Genomic DNA, 16,545 nt, shown 5'->3' with positions numbered 1-16,545 from the left:
CCGTTAGTTGGCTGTTCCTCCTCAGTGAATAACTCCAGTGTCTGCTTCTGCCCGTAGCTGTCCAAAGCAGTATCATGAAATTGTCCTGTTGATAGTGAGAACCTTGCATGTGGGAGTGAAACTAACAGTGGCAGTGATCAGTCTTGTTTCATTCTACTGCTTAGCAAAGCTATGAGCAGCAGCAATGAGTTGTCTGTAGATTCATGATGGCACTGCATCATTATAGTTTGTATTTGGAAGGTTTTCTTAGCAGCCACGAGGGCTGGAAACTTTCATTTTAAATGAAAGCTTGATATTGTGAGTTGATATTTCTATGACTTGCCAGAGCTATCTTCCCATTTCCCTGGAAATAATACATCTAGTTTGTTGAAGCCGTAAATTAGGGCTTGACCAAAGGCTTCAATAAAATTTTTTTCTTTGTTCTGTTCTAAAAAAAAGTAAGGCTTACTCCTGAATTCATTGATATTTTATTTGCCTTGGAGATCACTGAAGCTAAAACATTCCTGGGTTTTCAAATATTAATGCTTACATTTTAAAACCATGACTTACATAGTGTTGTTAACCTAACTGTCCACGTTTAAATCAAGGTTGAAGCTAAGAATACTAAATGTAAGAATGAAAATAAAATTGGAGTTTTTGTAACAGTATACTAACAAGATTAGATTAAAAATTGGACAGTTTTCTTGTCAAACCAGTTGAATAGCTGTAGTACAACTAAGTTCAATGCATGGTACTTTTTTTTCTGTTGCTAATAATGTGGTTGACTCTTAGAATAGAAATATGATTGTGTGTGTTTGTGTAAAGAAATATCTTGCCAAGTCAACTAATTAAAATATGCGGTCATAGACTTGAGTTCAGTGGGTTTTTTAGAGTAAATCTAAAGCTATGAGAACTTGTCTAACAATGAAAATGTGTGCCTTTCCAGCTTGCAAACATTCTCTGCTTGTCCTAGTATAGTCTCTTCTATGTACAAGTAACCTGGAATGTCTTTTCTCCTGTAACCACTTCTGCTTAGTAACCGTCACTGTCATTAATAAGGCAACTTCCCAAAATCTTATGTCGCTCATTTTATGCCATCATTGTTGCCATCTATGCACTTTGTGTAGCTATAATTCCTTTTGCTCTTTTGTAACAACTGTTTGCTCGGTGAGCTTAATGGATAAACAGTCATGAATTTTTAAAATTCCTTAAAGGGCTTTTTCATATTGTTCAAGTTCTTAACAGCTTCCTACATCTTGCTCTTACTAAAGCGAATAAATAATAACCTTCCCCCTTGACCTCTTACTCTGAAAGATTACTAGGAAACGGTGTTCTTCTATATCTGGTTGTAGAAAATAGCAGATCATCTGGATTCTGCTAAAGATTTAAATACAATAGTAATATAATTCTGCAGACTATTGAATGGATTATTTGCATATCTTGAACTTTCTCTAGCCATTTCTGAAATTTGGTTTTAAGCTTGTATAATTGGAGCTCTATAATTAGAGTCATATTAATAAAATATGGTATTTCTTATGTGTAAGCATTGAATACTTACCATGATTATAGGAAGGAATCCAGTTAAAGACGTTAAACTTTTTTTTAAAAAAAGCCAAACTTTGGAAGTATATTAGTATTATCTTTCAATTACAAATAGAACACCTCACAATGTTTATCATTACTATAGCAGTTTTTGAGTTTATAAAGTAATGTTGTTTTTAAATGAAATCCACAATGAAGTGAACTCAACCGAAAATGCCTCTATTCTTAACTTGCCTGATTGTGAATCCATATGGGTGTTTATAAATGGTTATCAAGATCTCCCATTACTCTGATAGGCAAGTGTGAGTTCCAGAATGTTGGCACTCTAGGGTGAGTCTTCACATTCTTCTTGCTCCTGTTTTTTAGGTCAGGACCTTCAGACAGTCCCCTAGCTTAGTTCTAACTTTCCTGTTTTATTTCTTGGTAGGACTTCTCCTCTGATCTAATAGATATATTGGAAATGAAACTGTGGAAGTAAGGTTCTAATATCAAATGTAAAATAGTAATAACAAATGTGTGGGGTACTCTAATAGCACATCTTGATGTAGTTTAAAATATTTCCATTCATTATTAATCAAAAGTAAACACTCTTTGTGTTGAATCAGAGCCCAAAAGCACCGTATAAGGTCTGGTCCACACTAAAAAGTTAAGTCGAAGCAGCAATGTCACATAGGGATGTGAAAAATCCGCCCCTCTGAACAATGTATTTAAGCCGACCTAACTCCCTGTGTAGACAGTGCTAGGTTGACAGAAGAATTTTTTTTGTCAACCTACTGCCTCTTGTGGAGGTGGATTACCTATGCTGATGGGAGCATCGCTCCCCCGTTGGCATAGGTAGTGTTTTCACGAAAGGACTACAGCAGTGTGCCACTGTAGTGTTTCAGGTGTAGGAAAGGCCTATGTAACCAGTCCTTTAGCCCTTGTCTTGATGGGCAAAAGGGTGGCTTTTTTAATTGTGTTAGCTCAGTTGAGTTACCTTAGCATGATTAAAAAGTTAAGATGCAGGTTGATAGATATATATATCTGTGTGGGTGTAGTTATACCAGTATAAAATAATTTCATACTGGTATAATTTCTGATTCTGGAACTGGAATATGCTATACCAGTGTAAAGCACCTTTGTGCCAGTATAACTGTCTACACTAGAGCTGTTACTAGCATAACTTCTGGAAAAATAAAAATCACACCTCCAACCAACATAATTATGCAATAACGTTTTTGTGTAGATCAACTCTTGATAAAGCTAACATGATTAGAAAAACTCACCTTTTTTGCCACTCAACATTTACTGTTGCCCCTCAAAGCATTACTGTTGTGTAAGATTGCTTTCATTTTTCATTATCACAGTTTTAAAAGGTGGGGAAATTTGTCCTAATGTGGATAAGATATTGACAATCTAGGAAGTACATAATATTGAACTTGTAGTGTGAGGGGAAGTACATATTGATTAACTTTGCTGGCTGAAGGTGAAAGCACTTCTGTAGCCTTAGAAGTGGCTATCAAAACAAACTGGGATTTGTGCTGCTGTTTTTTCATGACGTATAAAGGCCTGAAATACGCCCCAAACAAAGTCTACTTTTTTTCGTTGGAAATGTAGGGCTTATCTAACTTTTTTCTCCCTTAAAACTAGTAAGATTGCAGTATTACACATGCCATTGAAACCTTAAATTTATTCAGAATGTTTAAAACTTTTTTAAAAATACCTATTTAATTCCAAAGCCTGAATACTGTTGTGTTGCTGTTAAAGATCTAGTATTCTTCCACAAATGGCTGCGAGAGCACCTAAGTCATAGCTGAGACCTTTGTCTAGCCCATCAAATAAGGGAGCACCAGACCTGTGTTTGATACTCCTAAGGGGAGAGGAAAAGCAGTAGTTGAACATTTTGCGTTTAAAAAAATAGGGGGTATGGTGAGCCCAGTTACCTGCCCCATATTCACTTAGCAGGACCGTTTAAAACAAACATACAAAAAAACCTTTAACTGCCTTGTCATCCCTGGTCCCAGTTTTCAAAACCATAAATAATATATTTGGCTGTGGTCTGACAGTATACAAAATTTCAAATTAATGAAGTTTGAAGTATCTGAACTATTAAATTCTCAGCTGCTAGAAGTTTAATGGAAAATCCCGGGAGATCCTTGTCTATAGGCTCAGTGCAAGGATCCAGCTGTAGGATCAGGGCCTCAGATTTTAATGGGTGAGGAGAAAGAATCTGGAAAGGCCCATTTAGGCATTCATCTTAACCTAAAGATGCTGGTTGAAGCCCGAAAGATACTCATTGGTGTAAATTGTCATACTTCTATAAATGTGAATAGGCTTGTAGATTCTTAGATTTTCATATAAAACATAGTGCTTGTACTGGACTGCTTCAAAAGCATGCTAGTTTTGGAAAGAAATATGTCAAAACACATGGAGCTGAAACTAGATGAAAAGTATTGTCATTGCTGTGGAAGTACTTCAGAAAAGTAAGGAAATTCAAGATGACGAGCACATGCATTTCCCTCGACCTTGAATGTGAGGGTTTGCTTTCATAAAGTACTTCCGCTGTGGAATCTTTGCTATTTAACGTCATGCATTGACTTCTTGTGTTGCAGTACCAGTTATTTGCAGTGGCAATAGATTTCAGGGAGTTTTGGGAAATTAGCATGCCTTTGTTTAGGTGTTGTGTAGTGTCTGTGTGTGGGTTTTTTTTGTTTGAGATGCTAGTAAAGGATATTAAACTGCTGCCAGTAGGAGACAAAATAGAAACCCAACAAAATAATGCAGATAGCATTACAGGAATCAAAAACTTACAGCTAATACTGCATGCTTAATTTTCCTTAACTACTTTAAGGTATATCAATTTGGCTGAGTTTCTTTCTTTAACACATTACATTGCCAATGTAAGACATGACTTAAATTCCTGGATGGGTCTTTCAACACTCGTTTCAACCTATCAGGGTGTTGCAGTGTTGTCATACTTACTAAGCAGGGCAGAATTTATAGGCTCTGAAGAGCTCTGTTCAGCCTTCCAAGGCCAAGGAAGGTTATCATGAGGCTGTGGACTACTTCTGAGGGGACATGGGAATGCAGGAAGGCTTTGATAAGTGAAATGGACGAACAATTTACCGTAAGGCAGGGGTTCTTCACAACAAATTTTTTGGTGGCCTCAGAGAGCGGCCACTAACGCTTGCTGGTGGCCACACTGACATTTTTTCTTAAAATTATTTATTTTTCTTAAAGTTAATAAAGTAATATGCACATATATACATCCAAATCACTATCATTTTTTTATGTAAGGTTTTTGGGGGGGTGCCCCCCCGCATCCGTCCTCACCCCCCAACCCGCCACTTGCCTCCTCTCACCCCCCCGAACCCTCTGCTCACCTCCTCACTCCTCTGCCTGCAGCCAGACACGCCCCCCTCCTTCCTCCTCACCCTACTGCTGGCTTGCGGCTTGCACACACACACACACACACACACACACACACACACACACACACACACACACACACACACACACACACACACACACACACACACACACACACCGCCTCCTGCCCTTTGCCTTACCCCCCTGCCTACCGCAAGGACCCCCACTTGTTGCTGGCTCGCCTCCTCACTCCCCCACCAGGGCCCGCCCGCCGCTTGCCTCCTTACCCCCGCCTTGCCACTTCCCTCCAACCCCCATTCTTTCCTGAGGGGGATAGACTCTTTCCTGGAGACCTCTGTCAGTCTTTGGAGAACCTGAAAGGTGGCATCACAGAATCTTTACTTATAATGTAAAATGGTAGTTTAAAAAAAATGCTCTGGCTATGTTGATACATCACAAGAAGAAAGCAGATTTGATTGTTTTGCAGTTCATTATCTATTCCTGGACAGCACATAGATACAATAATGTAATATAGTAACTACTACACTTCTAATATTTTCTTAAATAGAATTTAAATAATTTAGCTTACTATAGTTACCTGCAGTGTAGGTAACATTTTGCAGCGCCATTCAGTTGTCCTCAGTGCACTTTCCTAAAACAAGTAAGTTATGTTTGGTATTCAGCATTTCAGGCTGTGATCAGATTCTCAAATTCCTTGTCATCTTGTTGTTGTGATGAAGACTGTACCAGAAAGGAACGTTCAGTACATATAATTAAAAAAAAAACAACCCTGAGCTGTAAGTGGTGATCACTGAGCACCACTATTTGCTGTTTCTTTTAGATATTGCCACAGATATGTATAGGAATCCTTCCTCAAATATCTGTTAAGAAAATGTTTCCACATATCTAGTATTGGCATAGCAAAATAAGGTGGGTGAGTGGAAGTGGAGGAGACCTAAGTCTGAGGGTAGGTCTACACTATCGGGACTACACCAGTATAGCTGTGGTGCTGTAGATATGCTGGGATAACCCTGTAGCGTAGATGCAGCCAATGCCGAAGGAAAGTATCTTTCTATTGCTGTCGCAACACCACTTTACAAAATGATGGCAGCTATGTCAATCAAAGTATTCTAACGTCAGTTTAGCTGTCTACACTGGAGGTTATTAGATTGGCATATCTGTAGTGGTTTGGGTGAGAATTTTCCACACTCTTAACTAACATATAGCTATATCATCCTAGATTTTAAGTGTAGACCAGGTCTCGGTGGAAGCTCTGGTGGAGGAGTGGTGCATCTCTTTAAAAAAACAAACAAAAAAAAGCCTCCGGTGCACTGTGAATATTGTGCCAAACAGTACCACTGTAAAGATGACCTCACAAAGATACTGAAAAAAGTTTTTGTGGCCTTTTTGCTTTCTGATTTGTGAGTGTGTGTATAGCGGGCCGGAAGTATTTTCCTGCTTACATTAGAAACATTAGAAATAGAAAGCCTGGGAAATCTAGTGTGTATGTGTAGGGAGGGGGATGCTGTGGGTTCTTCAACCTCATACTTGGCATTGAAGCAGGAGGAGAGGGAGAAAGGAGGGCCTGAATGTTGAGTCTTAAGTCCTTTCTTTAGTCAAATTGTTTAAAATGTTGACTTTATTCAACTCTGTTGATTAAATTTGCATTTTGAATAAACCCCCTCCTCCTTTGTTGACTCTTGTGGGTGTCAGCACTATTCTTCAGCATGGTCTTCCAACTTGGACAAGGCACAAATTTCTGATGTGGATAAAAACATGGAAAAACTATTTGAAAAACCTTTGGGTCACCTTTATACATCATAAAGTAAAATTGGCACAAACCAATCTTTTTCTTTTTGCGTTGCTTTAAAGGAAAACATGGATGCAATATCGATTTTGTGCCTGTGGCACCACTTAAATTCAGTGGTGGTTAAACCCCATTCCTTCCTCAGGCCAAAACAAATTAGAGCTTGCACTGGGGCTCTTTCAGCTTGTTTTGGAAGAAGCTTTACAGACATATATAATACCACTAGGCATGTTCTGTTTCTTAGTTCCTGGTAAAAATGAAATTGAGACTCTAAATCAAGTGCTTTGTTATAGGCTCCAGCTCCTGAATACATAACTTTGTACATCTTCAGTTGGCTATTTCTTAATGTGAATGGTGTCTCTTATATCTGTGGGAAAAGCACGTAGGTGCAACTTTGAAAGTGTTGCTATGCTTCTCTATTCTGTACTGTTCATAACACTTTTTCTTTTCCATGTTATCTTTTCTTATTCTCTTAATCATTGGTTTTATTTTTCACATGAAATACTTGTTTCCATCACAAAAGAATGAAAGAATAATAATGGAGGAGTGAAATGAAGTAAAAGTGGTGCTGTTCTCATTTTGACACAGTTCTAGCAAAAGAGACGTGGTACATCCAGGTGCCAATGGCTTTTGATGATTAGCAATGATATTTTTTTGTCTACCTTGCTCCTGTGGTGTTCGCCAGCTTTGGAAAAATTTTGCTCAGAGGTTCCTAGAGAAGCAGATGACCACCTTCTGTGTTGTAGTAAATTTAAGTGGAAGGCACAGAATGCTGCTATTGAGGATATGTCTGTGCCCGAGTGACACAGCTGCAGCACTAGAGCTGTGCCTCTGGTGTGCCCTGGTGTAGACACCTGCTACAGTGATGGAAGGGTTTTTTTCATTGCTGTAATTCCACCCCCTCGAGGTAGCAGCTTGGTCCATGGAAAAAGTCTTCTGTTGACCTACTGGTGTTTATACCGGGGCTTAGGCTGGCTTAACTATGTCTCTTGGCGGTCTGAATTTTTCATATCGTTGAGCGATGTAGCTAGGTCAACTGAAATTTTACTTCTAGATCAGGCCTAAGTTGTGCCCATGTAACAACCCTAAATAGCAAATGTCTCCTTTAACAAACTCTGCCTTGTGAAGATGAGAGTCAGAATCTGACTGCACTCTACCCACTGGTGGGAAAAGGTGTTGAGGGTGGTGTGAGGTGACAATAATTGGTTGACCAATTTCTAAATGACCAAATCTGCTTTTCAGATTCTCTGCAATGAGATTCTTCCAACATTGCTGATGTAATCTGCAATCCCAGTGGACAAGGGAATAAAGCATTGTTTCTTAGAGAGACACCACTCACGTGTAATACCATAGTCCCATTTGCTTTATGATATAGGATAAATCCTACAAATATGGCTCAGGCTGTTTAATCAGGAATTTTGCTAATAGAAAGATTTTTTAAGAAGTCTAGAGTCTTCCAAACTGAGCTTAGGAAATCCAGGGCCCTGTGGATTTCATAGTTACTTATGATGGCTCTACTGCAGTAACTTCTCCTTGCTGCAGAGTTCTGTTTCAACAAGCTCTGTTGCTTATGACTATGAAGAGAATGCAATGTAAGCGCAAACTGATGCAGTGTTGTCTTTGAGTTTATATGCAGCCTGAAACTGTCTTAGAATTAACCCTGAAATCTAAAGATGACGACGTAAATGTTGGTATTAACTGTCTCATAGCTGCTGATCTTAGTAGAAGCAGCTAGCTGATGAACCAGAATTTCCAGTGTGCTACACCAGAGTGCCATAAAATTGTGATCTTAGTGAAACTAAATTCTGTGGCTTTTTTCAAAGTAGACAAGGGCTTAGGTATTAGTGACATCCAAAATACATTTGTCCACTCCAAAATGCTACCATTAATTTGAAGATGCAGGCAGTAGTGGATCACTGATCTCTTAATAGATCATTCTGGTTGGTTTGGCAAAGTCCACATGAATTTTAAACTTGTTTGTGTACATCATCGGTGGTTTTCCCACCTTCGGTTAGAGAATGTAATGGCACTCATATTTCCATGGTGCTACTTGGTGTCCTGCTTATTGTTTGTTCTAGCTTGATTACTTTGAGAGGAATAGGAGGTGCTTCTAATATTATTGCAGTTATTATTGGAGTCAAATGCTTTTGGATTGTCCTTTTATTAGTCTAAATGGGAGGTGTATATACCAGTTGAAACATATTGACATTAAATACCTTGCCAAGGGTATTGCTGCTTTTATTTCACAACAATTGTAAGAGCAAAAGTGGTTGGTTGGGGTTTTTTTGTTTTGTTTTCCCCAGACTGATCTGTGGAGACGAATGTTTTTGCATAGCAGCAGCCTAACATTCCAGCAGTGAGGGGAATCTTCCCTGGCAGCAAGTACCAGGGGAGCTAATATGATATGTGACACTCTCTCTGCCAATTTGCCACCATGTGTAGCATAGGGTAAAGTGTTCATGGAGTGAAAATAGCCTTGTCTATACACAGCTCTCCCATTTCAGTGTACTATAGCTCCTTTCTTATGAAAGGGTAGATTATATACATACATAGAATTTGTGTCAAATCTATTCAAATAGTAAGTTGTAACATGTCTTTTGTTTCACTTTACCTAGGTTGCTGATAAAAAAAATAAACAATTGCAAATTACCTACATATGTGCTGATCCAATGTCCCCATGCCGTAGTTAATCTTAGATACCTACCATATTCAGTTTTCCTTTTGGAAGATAATGGTTGCACAGGCTTAGTGGAATTAACACAAGGTACAGCTACATGTTTGCAGAAACATTATATAATTTTACAGCTGTGTACAGGAAGTATCTGCCACTGGAACCCTTTTAAAAAAAAGTGTTACTCTGAGTGAATCTTGTGAACTGTCTGCATGACAGATAGTAGGGAATGGATGTTTATGGTGTGAACTGGAAAAGTAGGTTGAGTGCTGGGTGAATATGGGTATATCTACAGTATAGCTGCAGCTTTCACACCGTAATATAGATTCTTCCTAAATCAATGGAAGGGGATTTCCATTGATGTAGTTACTCCACCTCTCCAAGAGGCAGTAGATAGGTTGACAGAAGAATTCTTCCATTGACCTGGCTATGTCTCGGTTAGCCTATAACACTCAGTGCAAAATTTTTCACAGGCCTGAGCAACATAGCTAGGTAAATCTAATTTTTAAGTGTAGACAAGCCTAAGACCAGAGTTGCTGAGAAATTAAGTACTGTTGGGACGTGTAGGTGTATGGGGGCCACATTCTGAGGGTGGCAGTGGTGAAAGTATTCAACTTCTTGAATAGCCAGGCTAGTCCTCTCTCAATATGCAATAGGAGATGTAACTGCTTGGAGTTTTCAACTATCTCTACATCTGGTATTCCTACATATGAATTATAATTGTACCCCATTCCACATATGTGCGAGCCTTTTGTCATTCATCAGCTTCATCATGTTTTGTGTAGTGCCTCTTCCCAATCCATCATCTTGAGATTATTCAGAGAGACAGAATCTAATGCATGATTTTCTCTGGGGGCAAATATGCAGAGGCTGATATACAAAAGACAGTTTGAGGAACCTTCCAGCCTCAGGCTATAAGGGTTTCAAAATGTTTTGGTGAGGTTAAGGAAATAGTTGTGTTCCATCACTGTGCTTGGTACCATATATTCAGCTGTGAACTTAGACCTTTTCTAAAAACAAAAGTTTTACTAAAGGAGTGATGTTGCACCGGTTTATCTTAACCAGTGCACCTTGAATACACTAGCTTATAAAACCACGGCTTGAAGAATCTACTTAGAAAGAAAGAAAGCTTTTCTGAGCGAGCAACTGGGACAAAGCCGTTACATTTTGGAGAAACTAATTGATTAAAGTCAGATAACTAGCCCTTCAGGTTTTCTTGCAACTGTATAAAATGTGAAGTGATCTAATATGATCTTCATTCTTCCAATGTTTTGTTTCAATATTTATGACGCTATTCAGGTTGATATCACTTTGTTGCTTACCAGGAAAGCTATGAGCAGGAATAACAGGTGTGGCACTAGCTATTCATGGGATCAGGAAAGTATAGATTAGGAATCCTGCACCCCACTCTAAGGAGCCAAGAGTACAGTAGTGGAGGCCTTCCCTTCTTTAAAAAAAAATGCTGAATGAAATGAGGGATCCTGTTTTCTCCATCCAGCAGCCAGAGGGGACCAGCAGAGATTCATACTTAAATAGTCTCTAGCTAGCAGCTGATATGAAAGAGAAAACCTAAGAATGGTTAAGGACAGCCCTGTGGTAGGTAGTGTAGCACCCTTGTCTTTCCAGCAGCTGGCTGTGGTTGATCAGAGATAGGCTTCTCATTATGGCAATGTCCTGGGCCATTTGGGTGGAGATATCTCTTCCACTGTAGAAGTTGCTGGTGGTGACAAATTAAAGCTATTTATATTTTCTGAATATGGTAATGTATCAGAGTTACTTCAAAAACATGTATCATCCTTAAAGATAGTCTAGTATGACGACCATTTTTTAGAAACCAATAAGCAATTTGCTTCACACAGTCACTAATCTCTTGACAGCATGTTGAATTACTTGTGAAGTATTACAAGATATTTGTAAATTATCCCAAAGCTAATGCTTTTTCAATTTCAACTTTACAGTGTGTGTGAAATTAAACATTCTTTGGTTTAATGTTTTGACATTTTAAACAACATTCCCTCATTTTGTGGGGGGCAGAAACAAGACATTTTAGTATGTTACAGTACTAGTCAAAATAGCTGACCTGACTTAACAAAATATTTGTACTAGATCTTGCTGGACTCTGGAGGGGGAAAAAAGCCAAAGTTACTTGCGATTTCTAGAATTGTTTTACTCCAAACAGCTGATGCAGACCTCCTGATGGGGCAATAAAGTAGTGACTTCCCAGAATGTACTGGCAAATTTCTGACTGGCTTGCTGGCATATTTCCTTTTGCCAGAATTCAACAAGACTTTCTAAAAGTATCTTGCGTATTCATATCTTTCCACAGAATTATTTACAGTAATGTGAAAGGCAAACTAGTTCTGAGACACCTATGTAATGTTAACATTATTAAAAAAATAGAACATGTTTGTTACAGTTTTAGGATGTCTTAAACATTGCGTTGAAATTGACAACCTCTGAGCACTTTGTAGGTAACATTGAGAGTACTCAGTGGTAAATCCCTTAATTCTGTAGCTCATTCCATGCTTAAGTAAAATAGGGTAATGGCCAGAAAGGAAAGGTTCTATGTTAGTTACATTGTACATATATGAAGACATTATTAAAATAATTTGAAACTCAAATTATTTCTTGGTAGGGAAACACTGCATAACTTGTACTGGATGGTTATATCCTTAAAGCTCGCTTGCTTTTGAGTTCCTTACTGGGTTTCTGTCTTATGTCCTGGTGATTAGAATCTCTGAATATGCCATATTGGATGTCTTACTATAAGTTGTTGGCTTCTAGTGTAAAAGGTTGTTTGGGACCACCAGCAGGTTGAGTCATAGAAAGCCCATTATGTCATTATTGTCCTATCTTAATATTTTGGAGTCACTATTCTTTCACCTATTTATATACCTGTAAGGCCCTTTAAATGCTGATGAGAGTTGCGTATAAAGCCCCCTTGGCCAAAGGTAGAATAGACATTTTGTCTGACTACATTTCTAGAAATAATTCTAGAAATAAATAAATTGTCTGGAATAAAATCAGAACATATTTCTAGCAGAAAAAATACTTCATAAAACCAATGTTTTTTCTGGCATATTAGTGAAAGAAGCAAAATAGCTAGCCATACTCCCATTGCCACTAAAAGTTGTGGTATTTTTTTGGTTGTTAATCTATAGCTATTCTAGTGCAACATTAATAGCAGGTTAATTTTTTTTTTTTTGATGCATGTCTGATTTTCTTTCCAGGACTTCTTTGTAGTTTTCCATGTCTCAATGGACTCCCAAATGTAATATAGTCTATACTATAAAAGCGGATATGAAGAGTGAAGTTCCCTCTGATGCACCAAAGAGACAGGAGAGTCTGAAGGGGATCCTCTTGAATCCTGAGCCCATTGGGGCAGCCAAAAGTTTCCCTGCAGAAGTTGAGATGATTGCCAATAAAGTAGGGAATGAATTCTCTCACTTGTGTGGTGACTCTCAAAAGCAGGACATGAATGGCAATCATCCAGAACAAGACAAAGGTATCGTAGTGCGGAAAAAACGCAAGAGTCAGCAGGCTGGCCCTTCATATGCTCAAAACTGTGGTGTTAAAGAAAACCAGGGAATTTTAGGACTAAGACAACGCCTAGAAACACAAAGTGAAGACAATGATTCTTCTTTTAGTGACTGTGTGTCTTCACCTTCATCTAGCCTACATTTTGGAGACTCTGATACAATCACATCTGATGAGGAAAAGGAGACCCCTGTAAGACATACTCAGGCAGTGTTGAGTACAAGTAGAACTCATAGTGCAAGGTCACAAAAGTGGCCTCGTACTGAGACAGAATCTGTACCTGGACTGTTAATGAAACGACCCTGTTTTCATAGCAATTCACCGAGAAGACCTCCATATAGAAAGAGGTTTGTGAAAACCAGTTCCTCACAGCGAACACAAAACCAAAAAGAACGAATTTTAATTCAGAGAAAAAAACGGGAGGTATTAGCTCGAAGAAAGTATGCTTTGCTACCCAGCTCTAGCAGTTCCAGTGAGAATGACCTCAGTAGTGAATCTTCCTCAAGTTCTTCCACTGAAGGAGAGGAAGACTTATTTGTATCTCCTGGTGACAACCACCAAAACAGTACAACTGTTCCCTCAGGTAAAATGGAGCTCTTGTTTTTTTTGAGTGAGTAATCTAGTTGGTTATTAATCTGTTCATTTTCCGGTGAATAGTATGTGCATGGTTTTCCTTAGCCTTTTTGTTTATAGACCTTACAAATGCTGCTCTTCCTTTAAAAAAGGAAATAGGTTATTTGGGAGAGTGTACTATAGTTCTCCCATTAAGAGAGTTCAGTATTTAATATATATCTGAGTAATGATGTACTTTTAATTTGTAACAGAATTAAACTGAGAGTTTAAGTTCCTATAACCATGTTAGCCCTAAGTCCTGCACTAGGATAAAATAATGGTTCCCAGACGGTGGTCCACCGGCAGCATGGATAAGAATCAATGATTTTAAAAAACAAACCATTTTTGAAATTAAATGCAGGTTTATATAAAAACATACGTAAATCGGAAATTGACAACCTATGTTAAGGTCTAAACTTTTATTTCATTTATTAAAATTATTTAAATTAAATACAAAATACAGTACTGAGCAGTCTGTACAGTTTTGCTGCCGTTTTAAATAAAGACCATTGGACAGGTGAAAGTTACTGGCTAAATACCTGGAACCAGAGTTTGCTGAATTTCTAAAGCAGCTTTTGAGAACAATAGCCTCTTCTGTATGTGCAGAGAGAATTTTTTTTCCATTTTAATTCAACTAATTCTGTTCAATGATTAGTTCAGACTTGAGAAACTAATTTGCAGTTGAACAAACAGGAATGCTTCTTTTTCCTTTTCCAGTCTGAGTAAAACTAGGTATGAGAGGATGAGATCTTCGTTTTCTTCAATGTTTTTTAACTAGTGACTAGAAACATTCAGTTCACTAGCTACAGATAATAAAATCATTAATACAGGGTTCAGGTTTCCCAGTGACCTCTTGTAACCTTTCAGAACATTGAGTTCTGCAAAATTTAAACTTCAGAAAACCAGGAAATATACAGTTAGGGTACACACCATACAACCTTAACTCTGCCGTCCATGGCCCTAAAATACCCATAACAGATGTACTCATGCTCTGATTTTTTTGTCATTGCAGTGGAAAGGAGCTACCTACCCTACATTCAGACATTTAGGGCTTGTCTACACTTGAAAGGCTACAGTGGCACTGCTGCAGCACATCAGTGTAGATCCTACACTGGGGGTTCTTTCGTTGGCGTAGGTAGGTAGGTGTAGGAATTTCTCTCCACAGGAGAATCCTAGCTCCCCCCTACTGAGTTCTCTCAGCTTCTTTATCAGGTCCAGGTGCCTAATGATCCTTATGGAGCTCTTATCCCACAGGACAGGAGGCAGGCACAGGTGCACTAATTGGCTCTTACTCCGATCACCTGTTAACCCCATCTCTGAAGCCCATCAGTATGTATCTAAATAAGTGTCTTACCATTGTCTGTGGAATATGTAAATTTAGTTTCCTTTTTCCAATAAGCTGCTTCACTCATGGAAAGTGGGTGTGTATAATAGACTCCTGGAAAAATTGTCATGAAATACTCCTGAGGGCATTCTGCACCAAAATATTAAAAATTCTGTGCACAATATTTTAGAATTCTGCAATTTTTTTGTCAAATAAATGTGGAGGCTACAGCATGGCATTGGGGAGCACAGGCCACTGGCTGCAAAGAGGTGGGATCACTCTGCAGCTCCACCCCAAGACATAGACTCAGCGGTGGGGCTGCTCCCAACCCTGACACAGTGCAAGGACTGGGCCTGCCCCAGAAACACCCCAGGGACCTGCCCCTCTGTGCCGGGTGCACCAGGTGTGGGCAGGCAGGCTCAGCAAGGCAGGATCCAAGTATGGAGGGGCTTAGTGTGGGGGGATCCAGGTGTGGGTTGAGAGGGTTCTGTGTGGAGCAACCTCTGTGCAGGCGGCTTGTTATGAGAGCAACAGTAATGGGACTATGCAGGGAGGTCCAGGTGAAGGTGGTTGGGGCTCAGTGGTGGGGGGGCGTGGGTGGCAGAATAAAGCTTGGCAGTGGGGTCTGGATGTGGGGGGGGTTCAGTGGGGAGGTCCAGATGCTGGGGAGTGGGGTTCAATAGGGTGGGGATCCAGGTGAAGCTGGTTGAGGCTCGGGGGGGTGGTGATCTGGGTGCAGGTGGCTTGTTGTGGTGGTCCAAGTGCAGGGGAAATGGGGCATGGCGGGGGGGGCTCTGGGTGTGTGTGTGGGGTGAGGCTGGAGGGAGACTGGATGCATGGGCTTTGAGCGAATGGGGGAGCAGCTCCCTGTACAGTGATCCCTTCCCTTCTCCTGCAGCTGAAGAGCAATGGGTGCAGGAAGCAAGTGGGGGGAGAGTTTGCAGAGCTTTCTGCAGCCTGGGGAGAAATCTGGGGTTGGGTCTGACCCAGCCCCAGATGCTGTACAGGGGAAGTGCAAGGACTAGCAGCTGAGCACGGCCCAGGGTATCTACAGCCAGGTCTTCCCCAGTCCCACCGTCTGCCCCACAGTAGTTTACCTGTCTGCTAGCTGTGCTGGGCACCCAAAACATACCGCTGGGGAGGGTCACATGACCACTCTTCCCTTTGCTTCCCCATCAGAGAGTCATTTTTCTGCTAGGAAGCAAAGAAATCTGTGGGGGACATGAATTTTGTGCATGCACAGTGGCGCACAATTCCCCCAGGAGTAATGAAAATATTATCATTAAAGACCAAATCTATTCTGCAAACTGATGACAATGGGACAATATTACTTGCCTATCAGAATATTGCTCTTGCAAAGTGAGTGGGTGAGCACAGCTTTGCAAAACTGGCTTAATATTTTGGGTATTTGACTCCAGCTGGCTGGGTAAAAATAATACAGAAATATTCAGTATTTAGAAAGTAAAAACCAATAGGCAATAACTTAATTTTTTAGCCTCTTGAAAAAGATTTGTTTGCCAAAAAGTTAGGGAAAAATATTGACAAGTGATTCTTCCCTTCCCCTCCCCTCCCCCCACCAGTTGAGATTTCACTTGTATGCCCTTGCAGTCAGCAGTGTTCCCAACACTCAGAAACTCTTATTTTAACATCAGAACATGCTGAATCTCTTCTTTTATATATGAATAGCTATGACAAAAGGAGGTGGCAAATACAGATTTAATTTTG

At 39.7% G+C, this 16,545-nt stretch overlaps 1 protein-coding gene across 6 annotated transcripts in view; it reads left to right on the top strand.

Annotated features, from left to right (window-relative positions):
* RNF111 (ring finger protein 111) overlaps positions 1-16,545 on the top strand; it is a 91,659-nt gene that overhangs the window by 2,786 nt on the left and 72,328 nt on the right. For 4 of the 6 annotated variants that reach the window (XM_073303732.1, XM_073303731.1, XM_073303729.1 and 1 more), the window contains exons 2-3: positions 12,578-13,467; positions 14,509-14,631. In XM_073303732.1, the coding sequence (XP_073159833.1) occupies positions 12,597-13,467; positions 14,509-14,631 (994 nt within the window). In that variant the 5' untranslated portion in view covers positions 12,578-12,596. The remainder of the gene's footprint in view (positions 1-12,577; positions 13,468-14,508; positions 14,632-16,545) is intronic. The other 2 variants (XM_073303734.1, XM_073303733.1) reach the window with 1 other exon arrangement.

The sequence above is a fragment of the Lepidochelys kempii genome, chromosome 10, assembly GCF_965140265.1.
Source record: "Lepidochelys kempii isolate rLepKem1 chromosome 10, rLepKem1.hap2, whole genome shotgun sequence".
Classification (NCBI taxonomy): Eukaryota; Metazoa; Chordata; order Testudines; family Cheloniidae; genus Lepidochelys; species Lepidochelys kempii.
The sequence above is the reverse complement of the archived record's forward strand: the minus strand, read 5'-3'. Positions and strand labels throughout refer to the sequence as shown.